The sequence below is a fragment of the Notolabrus celidotus genome, chromosome 13, assembly GCF_009762535.1.
Source record: "Notolabrus celidotus isolate fNotCel1 chromosome 13, fNotCel1.pri, whole genome shotgun sequence".
Lineage (NCBI taxonomy): Eukaryota > Metazoa > Chordata > Actinopteri > Labriformes > Labridae > Notolabrus > Notolabrus celidotus.
This window is the reverse complement of record NC_048284.1, coordinates 3,708,541-3,729,642: the sequence shown is the minus strand read 5'-3', so window position 1 is coordinate 3,729,642 and position 21,102 is coordinate 3,708,541. Positions and strand designations below refer to the sequence as shown.

General features: G+C 43.1%; 1 protein-coding gene across 1 annotated transcript in view; it reads left to right on the top strand.

The window, feature by feature from the left end:
- The window catches only part of ncoa1 (nuclear receptor coactivator 1), an 81,234-nt gene that overhangs the window by 42,571 nt on the left and 17,561 nt on the right, over positions 1 to 21,102 (top strand). Inside the window, exons 3-11 of the mRNA XM_034698858.1 lie at positions 7,075 to 7,180; positions 9,522 to 9,688; positions 10,230 to 10,336; positions 10,479 to 10,656; positions 13,744 to 13,923; positions 14,057 to 14,149; positions 18,189 to 18,329; positions 19,602 to 19,749; positions 20,026 to 21,043. Coding sequence (XP_034554749.1) covers positions 7,092 to 7,180; positions 9,522 to 9,688; positions 10,230 to 10,336; positions 10,479 to 10,656; positions 13,744 to 13,923; positions 14,057 to 14,149; positions 18,189 to 18,329; positions 19,602 to 19,749; positions 20,026 to 21,043 — 2,121 coding nt within the window. The 5' untranslated portion in view covers positions 7,075 to 7,091. The remainder of the gene's footprint in view (positions 1 to 7,074; positions 7,181 to 9,521; positions 9,689 to 10,229; positions 10,337 to 10,478; positions 10,657 to 13,743; positions 13,924 to 14,056; positions 14,150 to 18,188; positions 18,330 to 19,601; positions 19,750 to 20,025; positions 21,044 to 21,102) is intronic.

Sequence of the window (21,102 nt, the reverse complement as noted above, 5' to 3'; positions counted from 1 at the left end):
GTTTCAGGGCTGAATATTATTTATAACTCATCAGTTTTGGTAATACTGAGGTTGAGAGTTATGCAAACTTAGGCATGATCAATAAAAGTGAGTTCTTTGTTCTCCGTTTACCCGGTTAGTTTAGTCGCCGAATGTGGCGTCCGAAGAAGCATTTGCTTGCTTGGGATCTTAAAGTCAGACTTTAACATTTAGAAGAATGTTGATGTTTTCTATTTCTTTATTTTAACATTTGATAATATATAAAAGACATAAACCCAAACACAATGCATGACCCTGGATGTTAACTCATGTTTAGCATGTGCAGAGAAACAGCGCATCGGATTAAGAAGGAACCTGCTGACCAAAGCTCACAATGTTGCTCTGTTCTGTCTGCCCGAGGTTCACCGAGTTCTCCCCCTCATGTATGTTCCTCAGCTTCCCTTTTTATAGGATGAAGTTGTTGTGATGTGGAAGCCGAGCAGGAGAGGCTACCGAGTGTAATGATGCTTGCTTTAATCATGAACACTTAGCAGGTGAAAGTTAGTGTTGGGAGGCAAACAGGAAAGCCCAGAAATATCATCATCATCATAATGGCCTCTGAGGGCTTGTTGTGCAGGGATGGCGAGCTCATTGACCACAAACATATAGACACACATTTCAGCCAGGCTTCCCCTGGGAGATGGAGGAACATGGAGAGCAGGTTGGTGGTGTTGTATTTATAGAAAGACGTCAATTTGAGGTCAGGTTGCAGTATGGAGTTTGTTACCTGGGACTACATGTCAACATGGACACTTCCTACAGAGCTTTTTCTAATCTGAGGATGCAGAGAGCTACACCCATCAAGGGTTCGACTTATGAACCTGACAAATCTAGTGATACAACTTTACCCCTCTTATAAAATGAAGAAGTTCTGCTTCTTTAATATCTTCATTCCACCCTTTGGTTTCTTTCTAACCTCAGTACAGAAGGTACCCACCTTTCCTTCTCTCCATCCCTCCCTCAACTTGTCTTTCACCTGACTTCTCCTCCAGTAATCTGGTCCTCAATTAGGCTTAACACAAAGGAGGTTGCACACCCAGCACTGATGCATTTCTCTCTTTTTTGGGGGTCTCTTTGGGACCTTTTGGGTACCACACATAATGACTAATTAGCCGTCACCCACTGTAATAGAACAGTGGCCTGTTGCAGCAGCTCTGCATAAGTTGAGTCCTAAGTTAGGGTGGTAAGTCCACCCTAAACCATACGTTGAAGCCATAGACTATATAAATGAACTTAGACACAATGGGTAGAACAATGGACCCTAAATCAAAGGTAGACCTGAGTCTGTTTTAATTTAATCATATGGTCCGGTGCATTATGACATTTAGCTTTTGCTGTCCTCCTATAATAAACTGAATCTGGGGGCACCGTTGGCCTAGGGGTCTAAGAGCGCGCCCCACATACAGAGGCGATTGCCCCTCGTCAGCAGAGGTTGCAGGTTCCAGCCTCGACCATTAACCTCATGTCATCCCCCACTCTCCACTCCCCACATTTCCTGTCTCTCTTCAGCTGATCTATCCGATAAAAGCGAAAATGCCCAAAAAACGTATCTAAAATAAATAAATAAACCAAGGAAGAATCATACTTTCATCATCATTAATCAACAGCATCATGATGGTGAAGACACTTGGAGAGAGGGAGAGAGGGGGAGAGAGGGAGAGAGAGAGAGAGAGGGAGAGAGCGAGAGAGAGAGGGAGAGAGAGGGAGAGGGGGAGAGAAACAGAGAGAGAGAGAGAGGGAGAGAGGGAGAGAGAGAGAGAGAGAGAGAGAGAGAGAGAGAGAGAGAGAGAGAGAGAGAGAGAGAGAGAGAGAGAGAGAGAGAGAGAGAGAGAGAGAGAGAGAGAGACTCCTCTCCTTTGTTTCAAACTGCTGTCATTTCACATCAGATCTGAAGACATGAGTAAATCATCAGGCCGTTAACAGTGATTCCTCAAGATTTAAATAAAGGCTCAGTGGATGTATAGTTGTTGGACTCAGGAAATATATATTCATTTTTGTATTTTGCATTTTTTGTTTTTAGTTTATTTGTTTTTTAATAATTCATTAAAGAGGAACAAATGTCTACAATTTGTGTGAATATTCGATTTACAAACCAGTTCACTCTGGTTCATTTCACACAATACAACTCACACAATCAATGACCAGAAAAAGGCGCCTGAGGCTTATTTCTGTCTGTCCAATAGAGTCCATAATATAACCCAGACTACCAGCAGTTAATAAAATACATTAAAAAGAGCAGATCTAAATTAAATCTTTTAATTCTACTTCATTTTCTGTTCATTTTATAAGAGAACGCATTTTTCACCTCATCCCTAAGGTGGTTTTACTTCCCAAACTGGGGCAAATCTGTAAACTTATAATGTCCTTCTCTTTATATGCAAATAAAAGTTGGATAAAAACAGTAAGACTGTTATAATTACTTCTAATATTTCCATTATTTATACAGTCTATGGCAAGGGTTCCCAGACTTTTCAGCCCACAACCCCCTAAAATAGCGGTGCTGGAGACTGGTGACCCCCACTGTCCCTTGAGGTGGGCAAATGTTCCTTACTGCCATGGGAAGGCCTAGGATTTCTAATTTAGCTGATGGGTAAAGGCTGATTTATACTTCTGCGTCTCCCCTACGCAGCAGGGGCTGACGCAGACATGAGCACCACATACTTGTGCGTCGGTGTGTCTGTGTCGCGCAGCAATTCTCCGCCGAAACGCCTGAGGGCAGTGTGGTCTCTCTGATAGCCGGTCGCCTGCTTCCGGTCCCGCTACGATCTCTGTTTACTTTTCCACAGTGATTCAGAGCGTGTTATGTTAATCTACAGCTGATACGTGTTGCTGTTTATCATACAGACATGATTACATGAAGAATAGAGAGGAGGAGATGAAATACACGGCCGATGTGCGGCCGATGTCCGGGATCCCGGAAGTGTTGTAAATGTGGGAAAGACAAAGACGCCGAGCGGACCAATCACAGGGCTTGAGGTCCGCGTCGGCTCTACGGGGAGTTACATTTTGGAGGAGGTGCACGTCAGCTACGTGCGTAGGCCTCGGCGTAGGTACGGGAGCTACGCGGACCCCGGCGTAGGGTACGCCGTTGATTCAACGCAGAAGTATAAATCAGCCTTAAGAAATTAGACAACCTAAGGCACATATAGCTGTTTCCTGAGCTGATTTGCTTTTATTTCAAATGTAACCACTATTTGTGTTCATATTTTTTATAATTATGGATAAAGAATATTTTTTAAATGGTTTTAGTTTTTGGAAGGCATTTCATGACCCCCCTATGAGTGTTTCGTGACCCCCCCCCCAGGGGTCCTGACCCCACTTTGGGAACCACTGGTCTATGGTACAGAGGCTGCAGTCCTGACAGTATTTGATGTATGTCATCCCTCTCTTTCTCCCTACATTTCCAATCTCTCAAGATGTTCTATAGAAGAAAGGCAATAAGTAATTTGAATAAAAATACAATTCTGCCATTTACAAGAAAATGTGAAACTGTGCTTTACAGATTTCTCTCCCTTTCTTTAAACGGTGCACTCTGAAACTTTTGTTTTCTTTCTGGTAACCCTGCAGGGAAGGAAACTTCCTAATCTTCTTGTGTAATAATATTAACTGTATTTACAGACTCAACACACTGTACCCGTTTACACACATACAGTCAGTCCTGGGTCTGTTTCTTGGAAGTAACAATGCATGATGTTAATATTAAGCTGCTTCTGGTCCTCAGGTTTCCTCAGGTCATGATTTGACTTAAACACACTTACATTTTTCAGCTGCAATTTAAGGATATACCCCGGCCAAGATCCTGTCAGGAACTGGGCTAATTTGTATTTGCGTTGAGTGCTAATGTGCAGCGGCCGTGCTCTCATTTCTCACTGCGGCGGATGGATCTTTTTTAAGTGCTGCTGTCAGCAACACAAGGAGGGCCGAGGAGGAGGAGAGGGGTGAACTGAGGTGAAATGTAAACAAGGCCAGTCAGGAAGGATTAGCGTCCTGTGAGCAGCCTGGCCCCACGGCGGCACCCGACACTGTGACAATGGCGGCTTGTTTCCTGCAGTCTGCCCTTGGATTTATATATTTTGTGTAGGTCTGTGATTAGTGTTTATGCCCATGGTTTACAGATTATTATAAAGATACTGGAGCCTGGATGTTGTGATTACAGATTGAGAGACTGATTTTTGTCAACAGCTGTTTAATAATAACAAACTTCACCTTAAATTCACCCCTCTGCTGCTTCCTGTAGTTTCCAGTACCTACCTGCCTTCATAAACTAGCTTTAAATTAAATTTCCGTCACCATTAGGAGGGTTTCATCTTTGATATTTAGCTTAATGAATCATGCAGGAACCCTGCTTACCCTCCTCCAAACATGATGTGCCTTCATCAAACATTGCAGCGCTTCCTGTTTCCATGGTTATGCTCCTGATGCAGCAAGAGAGAGAGAGAGAGATGCAGAGCGTAGTCTTCTGCAGATTAAAGAACGGGCGTGAGTCTGCTGATGGAGGCTGAGGAGGAATGTCAGAAACAAACAAGACCAAACATCAGGGAGGCTTTTCAATGTTACTCAATCAATAACAATATAACGTCTAACAACAGGGATAACACTGCTACAGAGTCTGATCTGCAGCTGCACTATAGTTCGTTCCAGAGCAGCACAGAGCATACCTGAATTATATCTGTTATCCTACACCTATGCTTTATCCAAATAGCTTCATCTTAATATAATGTCTTTAAATTAAACCTATACATTAAATGAAAGCCACTGAACATATAGTGCTTGTCCTTAATGGGTTCACATGAATCATAAACAGGCAGGTTCTTGCTCCACTTTTCTCTCTCAGAGATGGTTGGGGTCCAGTAGCTCCTCAGGCTCCCCACTCTCAAGACCAGCCTGAGACCACACTAAGGTTTTTTACCACAGTGTCAACAGGCAGAGGGGGAATGAGCCAGACTTCTTTCTGTGGATGGATTTGGTAGGACGTGTGTGATCAGGCTGTCTCAAGCATCACTTGTGATGTTGAGAATGAATCAAGGTTGTTATGAGGTTTTGACCAATCAGAAGCATTCTATTCCATTCCACTCCATTCTAAGGTTTTTACCACAGTGTCAACAGGCAGAGGGGGGATGTCCTGGACTACTTTCTGTGGATTGATTTGATATGACGTGTGATGTTGAGAATTAATCAAGGTTGTTATGAGGTTTTGACCAATCAGAAGCATCCTATTCCATTTTGTTCCATTCCGCTCCACTCCATTCTATCCCATTCAATTCTAAGGTTTTTTACCACAGTGTCAACAGGCAGAGGGGGAATGTACCGGACAACTTCCTGTGGATTGAGTTGACATGACATGTGTGATCAGGTTGTCTCAAACATGATACATACATGATGTTGAGAACTAATCCCAGCTGTCATGGGTTTTTTTGACCAATCAGAAGCATTCTCGGGGCACTGGTGGCCTAGGGGTGTAAGTCGCAGAGGTCGCAGGTTCGACTCCCGGCCGCGACCATCTCCTTCATGTCTCTCTCTCTCCCCTGTCCTATCATAAAGGCACAGAATCTCTCTTCCCCCCCCCCCCTCAGTTCTAAGTTTTTTACCACAGTGTCAACAGGCAGAGGGGGAATGTGACAGACTACTTTCTGTGGATTGATTTGATATGACGTGTGATCAGGTTGTCTTAAGCATCACTTCTGATGTTGAGAATTAATCAAGGTTGTTATGAGGTTTAGACCAATCAGAAGCATTCTATTCCATTCTGCTTTGGTCTATTCCATTCCACTCCATTCCATTCTAAGGTTTTTACCACAGTGTCAACAGGCAGAGGGGGAATGTCCTGGACTACTTTCTGTGGATTGATTTCATATGACGCGTGTGATCAGGTTGTCTCAAGTATCGCTTCTGATGTTGAGAACTAATCACAGCTGTTATGAGGTTTTGACCAATCAGAAGCAGTCTATTCCATTCCACTCCACTCCATTCTAATGTTTTTACCACAGTGTCAACAGGCAGAAAAGGGAATGGGCTGGAAATTGTTTCTGTGGATTGATTTGATATGATGTGTGTTGTCTCAAGCATCACTTCTGATGTTGGGAATTAATCACCATTGTTATGGTGTTTTGACCAATCAGAAGCATCCTATTGCATTCTATCCCATTCAATTCTAAGGCGTTTACCACAGTGTCAACAGACAGAGGGGGAATGTACTGTACTACTTTCTGTGGATTGATTTCATATGACGTGTGTGATCAGGTTGTCTCAAGCATCGCTTCTGATGTTGAGAACTAATCACAGCTGGTATGAGGTTTTGACCAATCAGAAGCATCCTATTCCATTCTGTTTGATGTATTTCATTCCGTTCGCTACATTCTATCTCATTCAATTCCGAAGTACAATCTACAATCACTGTTTGCATTTGAAACTCTTTTTATGTTGTTTTTTTAATATTGATTCTGACATTGTAGTATCTTTAGGACTGCAACAAATGAAGGAAACTTAAATTACAAGTTTATTCTAGCAGATAAGGAATGATAAGAGATGTGATATTTGTTGGTGTTTTCAACAAACCATCATGTTTTCTTCTCAACCTTTAGATCTGGATAACTATAAGTATACATTTAAAGCAAACAACCTGACCTTTGCAATTCTTATTTGTTGTTAAAGTTATTTTTGTGCAGGGGGTGACCATGTGCACATATTCTCATCATGGTGTTGTGTTTTGTTCTGCTGATAGAAAGCATATTGAGGTCTTGCAGCCTGCTGGAGTTCATACAGGCAGTTTCCTCTTGTGATCTCTGGAGCTGTCTCATTCTATACAATACAGTTGTAATAACTGTAAGGCATTGACATGTGTTGTTGTGAGAGATGATTGTGTCTGGAAACCTGTTTTAAAGTCACAAACAATAATCACAGAGTATCACTTGGACTCTTTGTTGCAGTGTCAGCTCAGGTAGCCACATTTTCAAGTCTTACCTGTTCTGATGTAACAAACAAGAGCTGTTGGATTTCATTGTTGCACTATTATACTTAATGACTGTTATTTCTCTTCCTTGTGTTCCTCCTCTCCAGGTCAGTCCAAGCTGAAAATGAGTGCAGTAGGGGAAAACCCTCTGGACCCTGCCACGCCAGAGTCACGCAAGAGGAAGGGCTCGCCATGCGACACATCAGGGCAGAGGTAAAGACCCGGGTTCATGTTGTTGTTTTTTTTAAGAGACGATATCACTGAGAAGGTTTGGTATGTGACCTGCGTGTGTGTGTGCGTATAAGACCTGATAGCTGATGTAAGCTGATGTAAGAGCCCAGCTAAGATCTCTACAGGAACTACACGCAGCCACTGACCTGCGCTTTCACACAGCAGCGTCCTCCTCCTCTCCTCCTCCTCCTCTCCTCCTCTCCTCCTCCTCCCCCTCCTCACCCCTCCCTCCCTGCCTGCCTCGGTCACCACGCCTGTGTGTTCTGGCTGGCCAATGCACTGACCTACTTTTGCTGTTGTCGTCTCACACACACACACACACACACACTTACACACACACACATGCTCACATATACACACATTCCTTTTTTTCATGTTTGCCACATACCTTGCTGTAACTCGTCGGTCTGAGAGTATAGTATTGAAACTGGAGAGGAAGGTTAAACAGGAAGTCGTATTTAAGACACTGAAGTTTAAAGACGAGTATTTTGTCTCAGTCTTCTTCTTGCATTCATAAAGCAACTTTTAATGTTTACATAATACTGAGAAATATTACAGACAGCTGAGCAGGAAGAGAAGTCCACACTTCCACAGTACATTCAGATCAAAGCTATAACTCAAGTCAGGTGATTATTTAATGAAGGAGACAAGATTTTGCAACAGTATTTTTCTTTAGTTTTTTAAAGTTTAACTTGATCAAATTAAATCATTTTTAAAATATTTTTTATTTTTTCTATATTAAATTTTCCCATTAAAATATTCAAAATGATATGATTATCATTACAATGCAATCTGATACATGTCAGAGAAATACAATAAAATCAATAAAATAAAAACATAAATGTCAGAAAAATCAAATCAAATATTACAATAAAATAAAATCAGAAAAATACCAGAAAAGGGAAAATTAAATAAAAATAATTGAATAAAATATGATACAATAAAATACTTATAGATTAAAATAAAATCAGATTAATATCCATCCATCCATCCATTATCTTGACCGCTTATCCCGTTAGGGGTCACGAGGGGCTGGAGCCTATCCCAGCTGGCTTCGGGCGGAAGGCAGGGTACACCCTGGACAGGTCGCCAACCAATCACAGGGCTAACACAGAGAGACAGACAACCATTCACGCACACACTCACACCTACGGGGCAATTTAGAGTGATCAATCAACCTGAGCATGTTTTTGGACTGTGGGAGGAAGCCAGAGAACCTGGAGAGAACCCACGCATGCACGGGGAGAACATGCAAACTCTACACAGAGAGGCACCTGCCCAGCTGGGGATTCGAACCAGGAACCTTCTACAGCGCTACCCACTGCACCACCGTGCAGCCCCCAGATTAATATCAGAAAAACAAAATAAATAAAATAAAATCAGATACAAATAAAAAAATATAATCAAATCATTACAATAGGATCAATATAATAAAGTTAAAAAAAAATCAAAAATACAATAAAATCAGTAAAATAAAATCAATAAAGTAAATTCAGAAAATATCAAAAAATGCAATTATTCCATTACTATAAAAATCAATAAAATAGAATCAAATAAATGTCAGAAAAATAAAAGAAAATAAAGATAAAATAACATTTAATAACATAGAATCAAATACAACATTTAAAAAAATGCTAAAACAATGGTAATAATGCAGTCCAGAGCTATAAAGATATTACACCAGGTGAAGTCAGAGCCTTGCTCAAAATCTTCGTTCACAGGCGTCCCTCACAGCATTAAGTCATACCTGCTGAAAGACTGGTTGGTAGACTGTGGGGAGATGAGTGTCGGGAGTCATGACGTAGCAGAGACCTTCACTGTAATGACACTACTTGTCTTTATGCTAATGCTACATGTAAACAGACGCGTGTGCAGACACCTTTGCTGCTCTCATCTTGAAACTAAATCACCTTCTTCATCCTGTAATGTGTCGCTCTCCTCGTTTCACACCAGTCATGTGATATGCTCACAGTTAATATTTCCCACATTGAATCGCCCTGACTTCATGCAGGAACTTACTAACAAGCTGTCAGGTGGTTGTTAGAATAGAATAGAATAGAATAGAATGGAACGGAACAGAATGCAATAGAATGCTTCTGATTGGTTGACATATTACCTTAAACAGTTCCCTTAGATTTCACTCTCTCCATTTAAGGGTTTTATGTCTTTAACTTCTAAAAAGCTGGAGAGGTGACATTTTGAAATATATCTTACTTGTCCTTAAACATAATTTAAATTATAAAAGGTATCAAATGTAAGTGTTAGGTTTGAGACTAACGCCAGTCTGCGAATGTGTTCCTTGTTGTCGTCGTCGTCTCCTCAGTCTGGAGAAGCGGAGACGGGAGCTGGAGTGTCGCTACATCGAGGAGCTGGCTGAGCTGCTGTCATCCAACATGGGCGACATTGCCAGCCTCAGTGTCAAACCTGACAAGTGCCACATCCTCAAGAGCACCGTGGACCAAATCCAGCAGATGAAGCGGCGTGAGCAGGGTGAGGGGAACACACACACACACACAAACACAAGCACACAGACACACAATGAACTAATCTGTTTAAACCACAACTTATAGTCGGCTGTGAATGAGTCCCACACTCTTGGTGGATGGTGATGATTAAATTAATGTGCAAACACCAATTCTCAGTGATTATCTTTTATTTTGACATCAATCTTTATTAGGTTTTATAACATTTAAGCTAAAAAAAAGTGTAAAATGTGACAGAAATTAAGCAAAATTTGCCTCTCATATGTCAAGGACAAATGTTTTTAAAAAATTAATCATCTTATATTTAAAAATCTAATGCTATTTTGAAATTGTAGATATTTAAAACATATAAAAAATAATCTAGCCCTTTAATAGATCCACATTTAGGAGACTAAAATCTTTCATGTGGCTGACGTAAGGCTCCCTGTCTTTGAAGCTTGTCTGCATATGGATGAACTATATAGTGGGGGAATTAAGTCTTTTATTTTGAAGGGCGTTTCCCTCTGTTCGTATTGGATTCCTGATTTGTCCTTGTCTCCTCCTCACAGAGAAAGCAGCCCTTCTGTCTCCGGATGACGAGGTGCAGAAGAGCGACATCTCGTCCAGCAGCCAGGGGCTGGTGGAGAAGGAGGCGCTGGGGCCCATGCTGCTAGAGGTGAACAATACACACACAATCACAAACACGCAACCATAGAAACACGCAACGTTTCCTCCCCAGCACCCCTGCTGGAGCTTTAACTCCCATCTTAACACACGCTATCTGAATTAATCTCCTTTTCCTGCTCCTGCTCCTTCAGGCCCTTGATGGGTTTTTCTTCGTCGTCAACCGGGAGGGCCGCATCGTCTTCGTCTCAGAGAACGTGACGAGTTACCTTGGATACGCCCAGGAGGAGCTGATGACCTCGAGTGTGTACAGCATCCTCCACGTGGGAGACCACAATGAATTTGTTCGGAATCTGCTGCCTAAAAGCCTAGGTGAGTGAGTGAGTGAGTGAGCTGGGGTGTAACTCTCCTACACCTGATCAGGACCCTTTCAGTACAAGTGAGGCAGGCCTCCCTGCATTCACAGTTAAACCTCTGCAAATGATCCAGAACGCAGCAGCAGCAGCACGTCTGGTCTTCAACCAGCCTAAGACAGCTCATGTCACTCCCCTGCTCATTTCGCTACACTGGCTTCCAGTTGCAGCTCGCATCAGATACAAAGCTCTAGGGGTGACCCCAAATAGTTGAATATTGAACGATTCGTTCTAACGAGTCTTAGTCGACTGCTAATCTCATAGTCGAATATTTGCATATGAAACGTGGATCATTCCATTCAAACCATGGGGGTGCTCAATGTCTAATTTCACATTATTTTCCTGTTTCCTGTAAAAATAGTGTCTCATTTATCCTATCTTGATATAAATATAGACTTATTTAATGTAATTCTGAGAACAGCTCTTGAAGTGTTAAATCTCCTTAAAGTGGTAATTAAATCTCCCCTGGTAATTAAAGGTGGACTCTCCCATTTAGCGGGGACCTGTGGAGCAGACGTACCTCAGCTGGTCTTTAAATCTTTCTACGTTCATGGCAGCTCAAAGTGTCAGGAAATAAAACTTCAGTTGATTCTAAAAAATAGTGATGAAGATGAGGAGCAGCTTCATGAAGAGGGCTGTGAGATCAAGGATTACCGGACCACACAAAAACTGTACGGGGCCAAAAGAACCAGGAGGGATACCCAAAGCTGTCTGAAGCCTCAAAAACAATCCACAGCATCCCATCCACCTCCACACCATCAGAGAGGATATTCTCAAAGACAGGATTTACAGTCAACAAAGACAGGAGCGCACTTCTGCCCGTACACACGATGGTTTTCCTCACGTACAGTTTGAAAAGACTCAAGCGGACAAAGACGCGATGAAAGACTGTTTTAAAAGGTTCTGTTAAGAGATTTAAAAACCCTTTAGCTGGTTCAGGTTTGATTATGAACATTATACAAATGTTTAGCCTTAAGTTGGACAAACTACCCTCTGCAGTGCTGCTCTCTGCTGTGTGAACACTGTTTAAATATCTCCTGATTCCTTACTCTATAGTGGAGCGTTGTTCCATGTTTAACGGATGGTGGCCTTATTTGAGTTTTCTCTCCTTCATCACCTCGTTGTTTTTGCAATTTAGATTTAAAAAATCAAAGTTTTATACTTATAATATTCTGTTGTCCCTTTTACTTTAAGCTACGAGTCTCTTAATTGTAAAGGGTTATGTGTAATATTGTCATGCGGTCACCATCATGCAGACTTTGGGTCAGTAAGGAAAAACAACAAACATTCCACTATTCATCCACTATGGGCAAAATCTGATGAATCAGATTCGACTAAGCAAATCCTTAGTCGGGCTCACCCCTACAAAACTCTAATCATGACTCACAAAGCAGTAACCAAAACCGCTCCAGTTTACCTGGAACCCCTCATCCAGGTCTACTGCCCTTCTCGCCCGCTACGCTCAGCCTCTGAAAAGCGCCTAGTGCTTCCAGCACACAAGGCCTCAAAATCAAAATCCCTAGCTCGACTCTTCTCTTCTGTTGCCCCTAAATGGTGGAATGAATTGGCCAACTCCATTCGATCTGCAGAGTCCCTCTCTACTTTCAAAAGACAGCTAAAGACCCAGCTCTTTAGGAAGCACTATGCACTTAGCTAGACTGTTCTCCACTGTTGTCCCCAGTGGCAGATCATGTCTTCCAGCTACAGTTGACTCACACTGTCCTGCTCTACTCTGGGAATCTGTGTTCAGCTCTTGAGGGACCCAGCACTTGGTACTTTGGTCATTATTGTGGTGATGTTAATTGTTGATGATGATAATGGAAGGTCTTAAATGGTTTGGTTGCTTCATTGTAGATGTTCCTTATTCACTTTTGTGCATTGTCTTTACACTGCTTGGCAGTACCTGCACCCAAATGGACTTGAAGCACTTTGTTACTCTTACTGATCTTGTTTCCTCTTGTCTAGATCTTTGCTTGTGTTGTTCTTGTTCTCGTATGTACGTCGCTTTGGATAAAAGAGTCTGCTAAATGACATTGTAACATTGTAACATTGTAACTCTTAAAGAGACAGTAACACTCTGGGGGTGGGCTTTGGATGGAAAATCAACTTCTTAGTCAAGCTGGATCATTGAGCAAACGTGAAGAAGAACTTAGAAATAATAAACTTTTAAATAACACAACTTAAAGTTCTCTTATTAAACATGCAGCCAGGAGAAGAGAGGCAGCATATGTGTGGGTGAGTTTTAAGGAGGGAGGAAACAATGGCCTTCTTGGCTCCAATTCTTTCACCTTTATTTAAATTATTTTAGCTTCAACCTTGAGGAAATAGAGAGAATAATGAAGCCGTAGGAGGCATCAGTTGGTGTTGTATGAGGGCAAAAAGCTCTCCTTTCTCCTTGGAAACAGATATCTCCAAAACATTCTGTCTCCGTCGCTGCTATCTCTGAGAAACAACAAGAACGATTGTTACAGGAAGGTCTTTCTGCACATATCGCTGCTTTGCTCTATAAACTGATTCAACCCGAAAAGAAGAGAGGGATGTTTAGGTGAGACGTGGGCGAATTGAGGGAAGTGCACGACAATTTATTACCTGGTCAAATCACAACAAACGTTATCTGAAGACGCTTAAAAACAGAGCAGGTCTAGACCGTACTCTATGTTCTATTATTAACAAAGACCCAACATCAAGACAGGATAAGATCCAGTCCCATCTCACAGACAGGACTCAGTCTGATCTCATCTTAATCCACCATGAGCAGAGCACTTTGCAGCATTTGGCAAGTTACAGTGGCAAGGACAAACTTCCTTTTAATAGTTGTGTTTCTTGTTGAGTTTTTCCAAAGTAACCCATTGATGTGTTTGTTGAATGTTTAAAAACTGAAGTGTTTTAAAGCTGCACACTGAAGTTTCCTCTTAAACAAGTCTGTTTACATCCAGGGTTACTCACACAAACACAAACATGTTTCTTTAAAGCCAAACAAACCTGAAGAGAAGAGACTTTTCTTTTTTTCTTCTTCTCAACTTCTCTTCTTGTGTTTCCTCTCCAGTAAACGGAGGACCGTGGCCTCAGGAACCTGCCCGGAGGAACAGCCACACGTTTAACTGTCGCATGCTGAAGAGGCCGCCGGACGAGCTGGATTCAGAAAACCCCGAGGCCCGGCAGCAGTACGAGATCATGCAGTGTTTCACCGTGTCCCAGCCGCGGAGCATGCAGGAGGAAGGAGACGGTAAAGGCACGCACGGAGAAACACAATAAATGGAGCTGTAGTTTGATTATAGGAGATTTGATGGAGGGTTAAAGATTCACAGCCACTAAACACCACACTCTCACCTCACCACCTGTGTCGTCTCTGTTCTCAGACCTGCAGAGCTGCCTGATCTGTATCGCCTGTCGGATGCCTCGCGCCCAGCCTTTCAGCACTGAGTCTTTCATCACCAAGCAGGACCCCACAGGTAACACACACACTACCACACACACAGAGACGTGCATGCATACCTGAGACCGGCTGTGTGGGGCGGGGCAGATAGGGGAGATACTTGAGGAGTATGTTAACCTATGCTGAGGTTAGTTAAAATAGTGCATACGTCCTTTTGTAAATATTCACATGTGGATAAGACGGCTGTTACGATGCAGCATTTGATCCAGAACTAAGACAGTGCACATTAAAATCTGCAGCCACTAGCTGCACAAAACTAATCAGAAGATTCATATCTAACACCATACGACCCTCCACATTCAATGCATTGTTGTTCCAGCAGACGTGTCTCTCCCTCTTTGTCTCTCTCTGGGATTTATCTCCTTCAGTTTTTTATCATCTGCCTTCAAATTAGCAAAGACTTGAAGTCCTATAAACACTGCATTTGTTGCACTTCCTGTCAAATAAACTGATAAATAAGTAAAGAAAAGAAAAAGAGTAAACAATCATCGTTCTTCTGTGGCTCTCACAGGTGTAGTCTGTTCAAGCCCCTCCCTTATAGAGTGGACCCTGTTTGAAATCACCCCAAACACAGTTGAATGAAGCACCCTTCACCATTAAGCTGCAAGTTGTGGGACAAACTCCCCTCACTCTTGCAAGAACAGGAACTTTATGGAACCACGCTTGCATGTCACACAAATAAGATAAGATAAGATACTCCTTTATTCGTCCCACAACGGGGAAATTCATGGAGTTACAGCAGCAAACAAGAAGGTGTACAGTACAAGAATTTCAACAAGAATATATATATATTAAAAAAAAAGTCCATCAAAGACGAGAGCTTGGTCATACTTGGTCAGCCACCACCTCCACAGGGTCCAGGACTGAGCTGGCCTTCTTCACCAGTTAGTTCAGTCCCGATCTCCTGTACCCTGTCCGCCCACAGCAGGTGAAATCCGTCCAATGTGGCGTTCATGTCCGGTGTTAGCTCTGTTAGCATGATGCTACTCTGGTGCTGGGTTAGCTCGTCCACCTTATCGTAGATAGATCTTACTTCCCCATAACGGTGGGTGGAAGGACAGGTCCATGTCGTCTTTTTTAGCTTGCACCTCAGTACCAGCACGTCGTCCTTGCCTCCTTCTCCTCATCAATCAATCAATCAATCAATCAATCAATCAATCAATCAATCAATCAATCTTTATTTGTATAGCGCCAAATCACAACAAACATTATCTCAAGACGCTTTTACAAACATAGGAGGTCTAGACCACACTATGTCAAATTATGAACAGAGACCCAACTTCAAGACAGGGTAAGACTCAGTCTGACCCCACCTTAATCCATCATGAGCGTTGCACATCGCAGTATTTAGCTAGTTACAGTGGCGAGGAAAAACTTCCTTTTAACAGGCAGAAACCTCCAGCAGGACCAGATTCATGTTAGACAGCCATCATGCCTCGACCAAGTTGGGTCTGGAAAGACAGATAGAGGGGAGTAAGAGAGAGAAGTGATAGTGATGAGACGAGTCGTAGAAGCTGTTGCCGCTGGAGTCCAGCACGTCCGGATCAGCTGGAGTCCAGATCGTCCGCAGCAGGAGGACGTCTACGGCAGCTCAGAGGAATCTACGAGACAATGGAGCTCAGGGACTCCAGAAAGGTCTATGGTTAGTAACTTTAATGGGACAGGCAGAGTTAAAGTAAGTGATGAAGGGGTTGGGGGGAAGGGGGTGAGCTAGGATCCCAGTGTGTCAGTGCGCCAGTTCCCCCGGCAGTCTAGGCCTATAGCAGCATGACAAAAGCTGGTCCAAGCCTGATCCAGCTCTAACTATAAGCTTTGTCAAAAGCTCACAGGGAACATCAGGCCTAGCATCATTTAGCATCGACATGCTACGGGCTGCTAACAGCTGATCTCATATGTAAACAATACGACCATGGATACACGCAGGATCTCCGGACACACACAGGAGCAAAAATAGTAAAACCACCCCTGCAAACGTTGCCAGTTTGGTGTCTATGGCTAACAAATGAATCATTAAAAGACATGACAGGCTCCAAATACAAAGAGAACTAAACAGATATGAAAAAAGGTTGAAAAAAGAACAACAAAGAGAGAGCTGCTGCAACAAGCAGCCACTCGAGTGGTGCTAAGCAACAAAGATAGATAGATAGATAGATAGATAGATAGATAGATAGATAGATAGATAGATAGATAGATAGATAGATAGATCTTTATTTGTCCTTAATAAGGAGATTTGTTGTCACTGTCTGTACAAGAATACATGTATAAAACACAAATAAACAATAAACATCCACCCACCCTCACAACAATGGTGCACATCATCCCACATATAAAGACACAGGACACATTACATGGGCATTTTATTTAGCAGTGCTATGGCTGATGGGACAAAGCATCTGCCAAACCGGGCTCGCCTACAGAAGCTTTGTCCCCCATCGAATGAAACACCCTTCACCATTAAGCTGCAAGTTGTGGGGCAGACTCCCCTTACTCTTGCAAGAACAGGAACTTTATGGAACCATGTTTGTATGTCCCACAAATAATAAGCAATTCATATTTTTGTGTATTTTTTATTCAACCTGATAATAACCTGTTGAGATCAAGATCCTCTTTGCAGCACTCTTCATAATAAATATTGCATGATCGCAAAATCTTTCAATACAGGGAACAAAGGGCTTCATAATGGGCAATAAAAGCAAGTAGAAATTCAAAGCAAAGAAGAAGCAATGCAATAAAAGTTTAAGGCATACAAACTTATAAAACAGATCAATATTAAAGGTGACATATCATGCAAAATTGACTTTTTAATGGTTCTTTACCTGAAATATGTGTCCCTGGCATGTCTACAAACCCCCCGAGAATGAAAAAAATCCATTCTGCCCCTGTTCTGATTTCTCCACCTTTCTGTAAATGTGTGTGAAACGAGCCGTTTCAGACTTCCGTGTTTTTGTTACGTAACAACAATATCCGGTCTGTCACGGAGTCAGAGCTCGGAGCTTGTTCAGCCCATAGACTGTATAAAATAATACTGAATCCCTCCTCCGTTTTTCATTACCTGCACAAATGTGTGCTAACAAGGAGCTTAGGAGGGAGGCATGCTAGTTGTAGGCTATCTTCATAAACACAAAGGTCGGTTTTACTCCCCACGTCTGCAGATTTGAAGATCTAGTGGATGATTTTTATTTATCATGGATAAGTGCTAGCGCTAGTTAGCATAGCCACATAGCTACATGTTCGTAGCTGTGTACCAAGACACACGTCTACATACTGACAAATAAAACAACAAGAAACACTAAATCTGTGACCAATCCTTCAGAAAGGTCCTGCTACAGGCGCCTCTCTGTCAGGATCAGATTCTGGATCAGATTCAGAGGGTTGAAGTAACGCGATCTCTGAGCAGCCGTGTATATTCAGCCAACATGTAAACATTAGATCAACGTGCTGGAGAGCCGAGGCACATCCACTTCCTGAGGGGGCGTGGTCAGAGGGAAAACAGAGTGTTCTGATGAGGAATGAAGAAGAGGACTTTTCAGGCAGACCAAAATCTGATTTCAAAGTGTTTTTTTGAGCATAAACTTTAAAGACATGTTTTGGGGACCTCTTAGACCAATATATATTGATGAAAAAAGCGTGATATGTCCCCTTTAAATAAAAGCTTCTCTGTAAGAATGTATCCTGAGTAATGAAGTGAAACAAGGGATTATATTATCTGATATCTCTTCCTCTCTGGTGATTTCTGTGTGGCCCTGTAGTGTCATGCCCTTATATGGGCGTTAAGGGAATGTATATCTGCTAGGTTTGTTTACATTACTGTAAAAAAAAAAAAAAAGGAGAATAAGAAAGAACCTCTATGTATTTATTTTGATGTTTTGTGCTCTTGCTGAAACTTTTTCAGCATTTTAAAGATTTTCTGACTTGAAAACTAAATAGTTGTTCCTGAGAGGGGTCACACACTGAACCCAGGAAGTGTGGAGGCTTCTGCAGATGTCAGAATCTGTGTAGACTGATCTTTTACATGTGTGTGTGTGTGTGCGTGCGTGTGTGTGTCTCTGCTGCAGGGAAGATCATCTCCATAGAAACAAGTGCTTTGCGAGCCACAGGCCGGCCTGGCTGGGAGGACCTGGTCAGGAAGTGCATCTACGCTTTCTTTCAGCCGCAGGGCAAAGAGCCCTCCCACGCCAAGAAGCTGCTGCATGAGGGTGAGTGTCCGCCATCGATCGTTCGGCTTCTCGCTCGCAGGGAATCATTGACGGGCTCTCTGCCAGCTTCGTCATGGTTACCAGAGTTTCAGCAGCACTTCAGTGTCGTTACAAGAGATCGACTCTGAGCTGAGGTTTCAGGGACTCTTCATACCTGCAGGAGAGAGAGGGGTGTGTGAGGTTAGCAGCTGTTAGGGTCACCTGTAGAGCCGGTGAGGAGGAAACAGAGAGCTGAAGATGAACTGTAGAGAAGAGGAGACCTTTTCAAAAAGCTCACCTGTTTGTTTATAAACAAACAGAAAAAAATGTATTTACTGAGTGAGAAGATCAGAGCAGAAATATGAAACAGACAAATTCATATTTAACTTCAAATTTGTGTGTGTGGGTTCCTTTGTGTGGAGTGAATGTGTATGTTTGTGAATGTGTATGTTTATGTGTGTGTTAGTGAGTGTGTATTTTGTGCATGTGTTTTTGTTTATATTTTTTTTGTGTGTGTGTCTGTGAATTGGTGTGTGTGTGTGTGTGTGTGTGTGTGTGTGTGTGTGTGTGTGTGTGTGTGTGTGTTTTTGTATGTTATTGTTTTTGTATGTATGTGTGTTTATGTTTTCCTTTTTGTTTGTGCGTTTTTTCTGTGTCTGTGTTTGTGATTGTGTGTGCGTGTGTGTTGTGTATGCGTGTGTTTGTGATGATGTGTGTGTTTTTGTGCGTGTCTTTGTTTGGTTGTTTTTGTGTGTATGTGTTTTCATGTTTGTGTGTTTTCGTATTTGTGTTTATTTGTGTGGGTTTTTTTGTGTATGGGTGTGTTTGTGCATGTGTGTGTTTTTGCGTGTGTGGGTGCATGTATTTTGTGTGTGTGTTTTTGTGTATTTTTGTTTATGTGTGTGTATGTGTATGTGTGTTTTAATGTCTGTGTGTTTGTGTGTTTGTTTATGGGTGTTTGTGGATGTGTGTTTTTGCGCATGTTTTTTTTTTGTGTGTGTTTGTTTTATTTGTGTTTTTGCGTGTGTGTGCGTGTTGTTGTGTGTGTTTGTGTGTGTGTGTGCGTTGTGTGTATATGTGTATATATGTATGTATGTGTGTGTGTTTCAAATGGTTAAAATTGAACTTGAAATTTAAATTGAAGCTCAACTTAATGTTGGTTCAAACACTGACTTCTCTTTCTCTGTTCTTCATCCCTGTGTGTGTTTGTTTGTCTCTGTGTGTGTGTGTGTGTGTGTGTGTGTGTGTGTGTGTGTGTGTGTCTCTCTCTTTGTGTGTATGTGTTGCCTCCAGTGATGACCCACGGCACGGCCATCAGCCCGCTGTACCATTTCACGTTAAGTGACGGCACCCCGCTCAGCGCTCAGACCCGCTGCAAGTTCTGCTGCCCCCCCAACCCTGACGTTCAGCCCTTCATTATGGGCATTCACACTATTGACAGGTACGCACTCTAATGCACACACACTGCATGCATCCCATTAGTGCATCACATCATCACAATGTAGTAATGCTTACTATGCTGTGACTGACTTATTGATCAGTAGACTGCTGCTCTTGTCCCGTGTCAAACCGGATCCGATAGGTTTCTATTCTAGTCAATGTGTTAACTTCCACTGGATCCTAGTTTTGTTTCAGACCAGGATCTGACTCAGAACACCTGATTCTCTTTCTCCTCCTGACATAAACGTGACCTTTCTCGTCCTCCTTGTCCATCCAGGGAACACAACACTGCTAGCTCTCAGGAAAACACTAACCCCAGCCTTCCACCCAACCTCGGCAGCCTTGCCCAAACTCCCTCCCGCTCCCCGTCCCTTCCTCCCGGCAGCAACTGGACTCAAGGCGCAGGCGTCGCCGCCAACAACAGCAACGCCTCCTCCCACGGACACAACCCAACCACACCCACAGGCTACCTGACGCCCAACCGGACCTGCTCCCAGCAGGTCAACAACCCCTCCCCTTTGAGCAGCCCACTCACAGCCACCCCTACCTCTTTTATGTCGCCCAGGATGCCACGGGCTAGTCCTGGGTCAGGGGGGAGTCCTCGGGTAACGGGGAACCCCTTCTCTCCTTCCACGCCAGGCCTCCATTCCCCGACCGGGGCGCTAAGCGGCGGAGGCGGCCTCAACAGGCAGCAGTCTGGCGGTGATAGTAGTAGTAGTAGTAGTAGTAGTAGTAGTAGTAGTAGTAGTAGTAGTAGTAGCGGCACCAACGGTGGGTCAACGGGGTCCTTCTCCTTATCTTCTCCTGCCCCTCAGAGACAGACCAGTACACCCACCGGCACCCCTACTCGGCCTCCATCTGCAAAACCCCCAGAGGAAGGAGAAGGAGGGGGAGAGGACTCTGTAAAAGCCCCCCTTCCTTCCGCCTCGCCGCTGGGAAACCCCAGACCGAACCAGCTCCTGGAAAGCAATGGGACAGGAGCGGATTCTAACAACAACAACAACAACATCCATTGCACCTCATCACCTCATCCTCCAAACCCTCCCCCTGTTCCTCAGTGCCCTGCCTCACACAGCACTCTGACAGAGAGACACAAGATCCTGCACCGGCTGCTCCAGGACACCAGCCCCAACGATGCCTCAACCACCACAGAGGAAGGAAACAACAAAAACCAAGTAGAGATCAAGAAGGAGCCGCCTGCCAGTCCTGCACTGGCTGCTGGAGGTCCTAAATCCAACTCCAGGGAGCCTCAGGACCACCAGCTGCTCCGGTTTCTACTGGATACAGACGAAAAGGTGAAAACACAAACCTTACATGTTGAGCTCAGTCAGGGTGTCATTTAAGAATTTACATG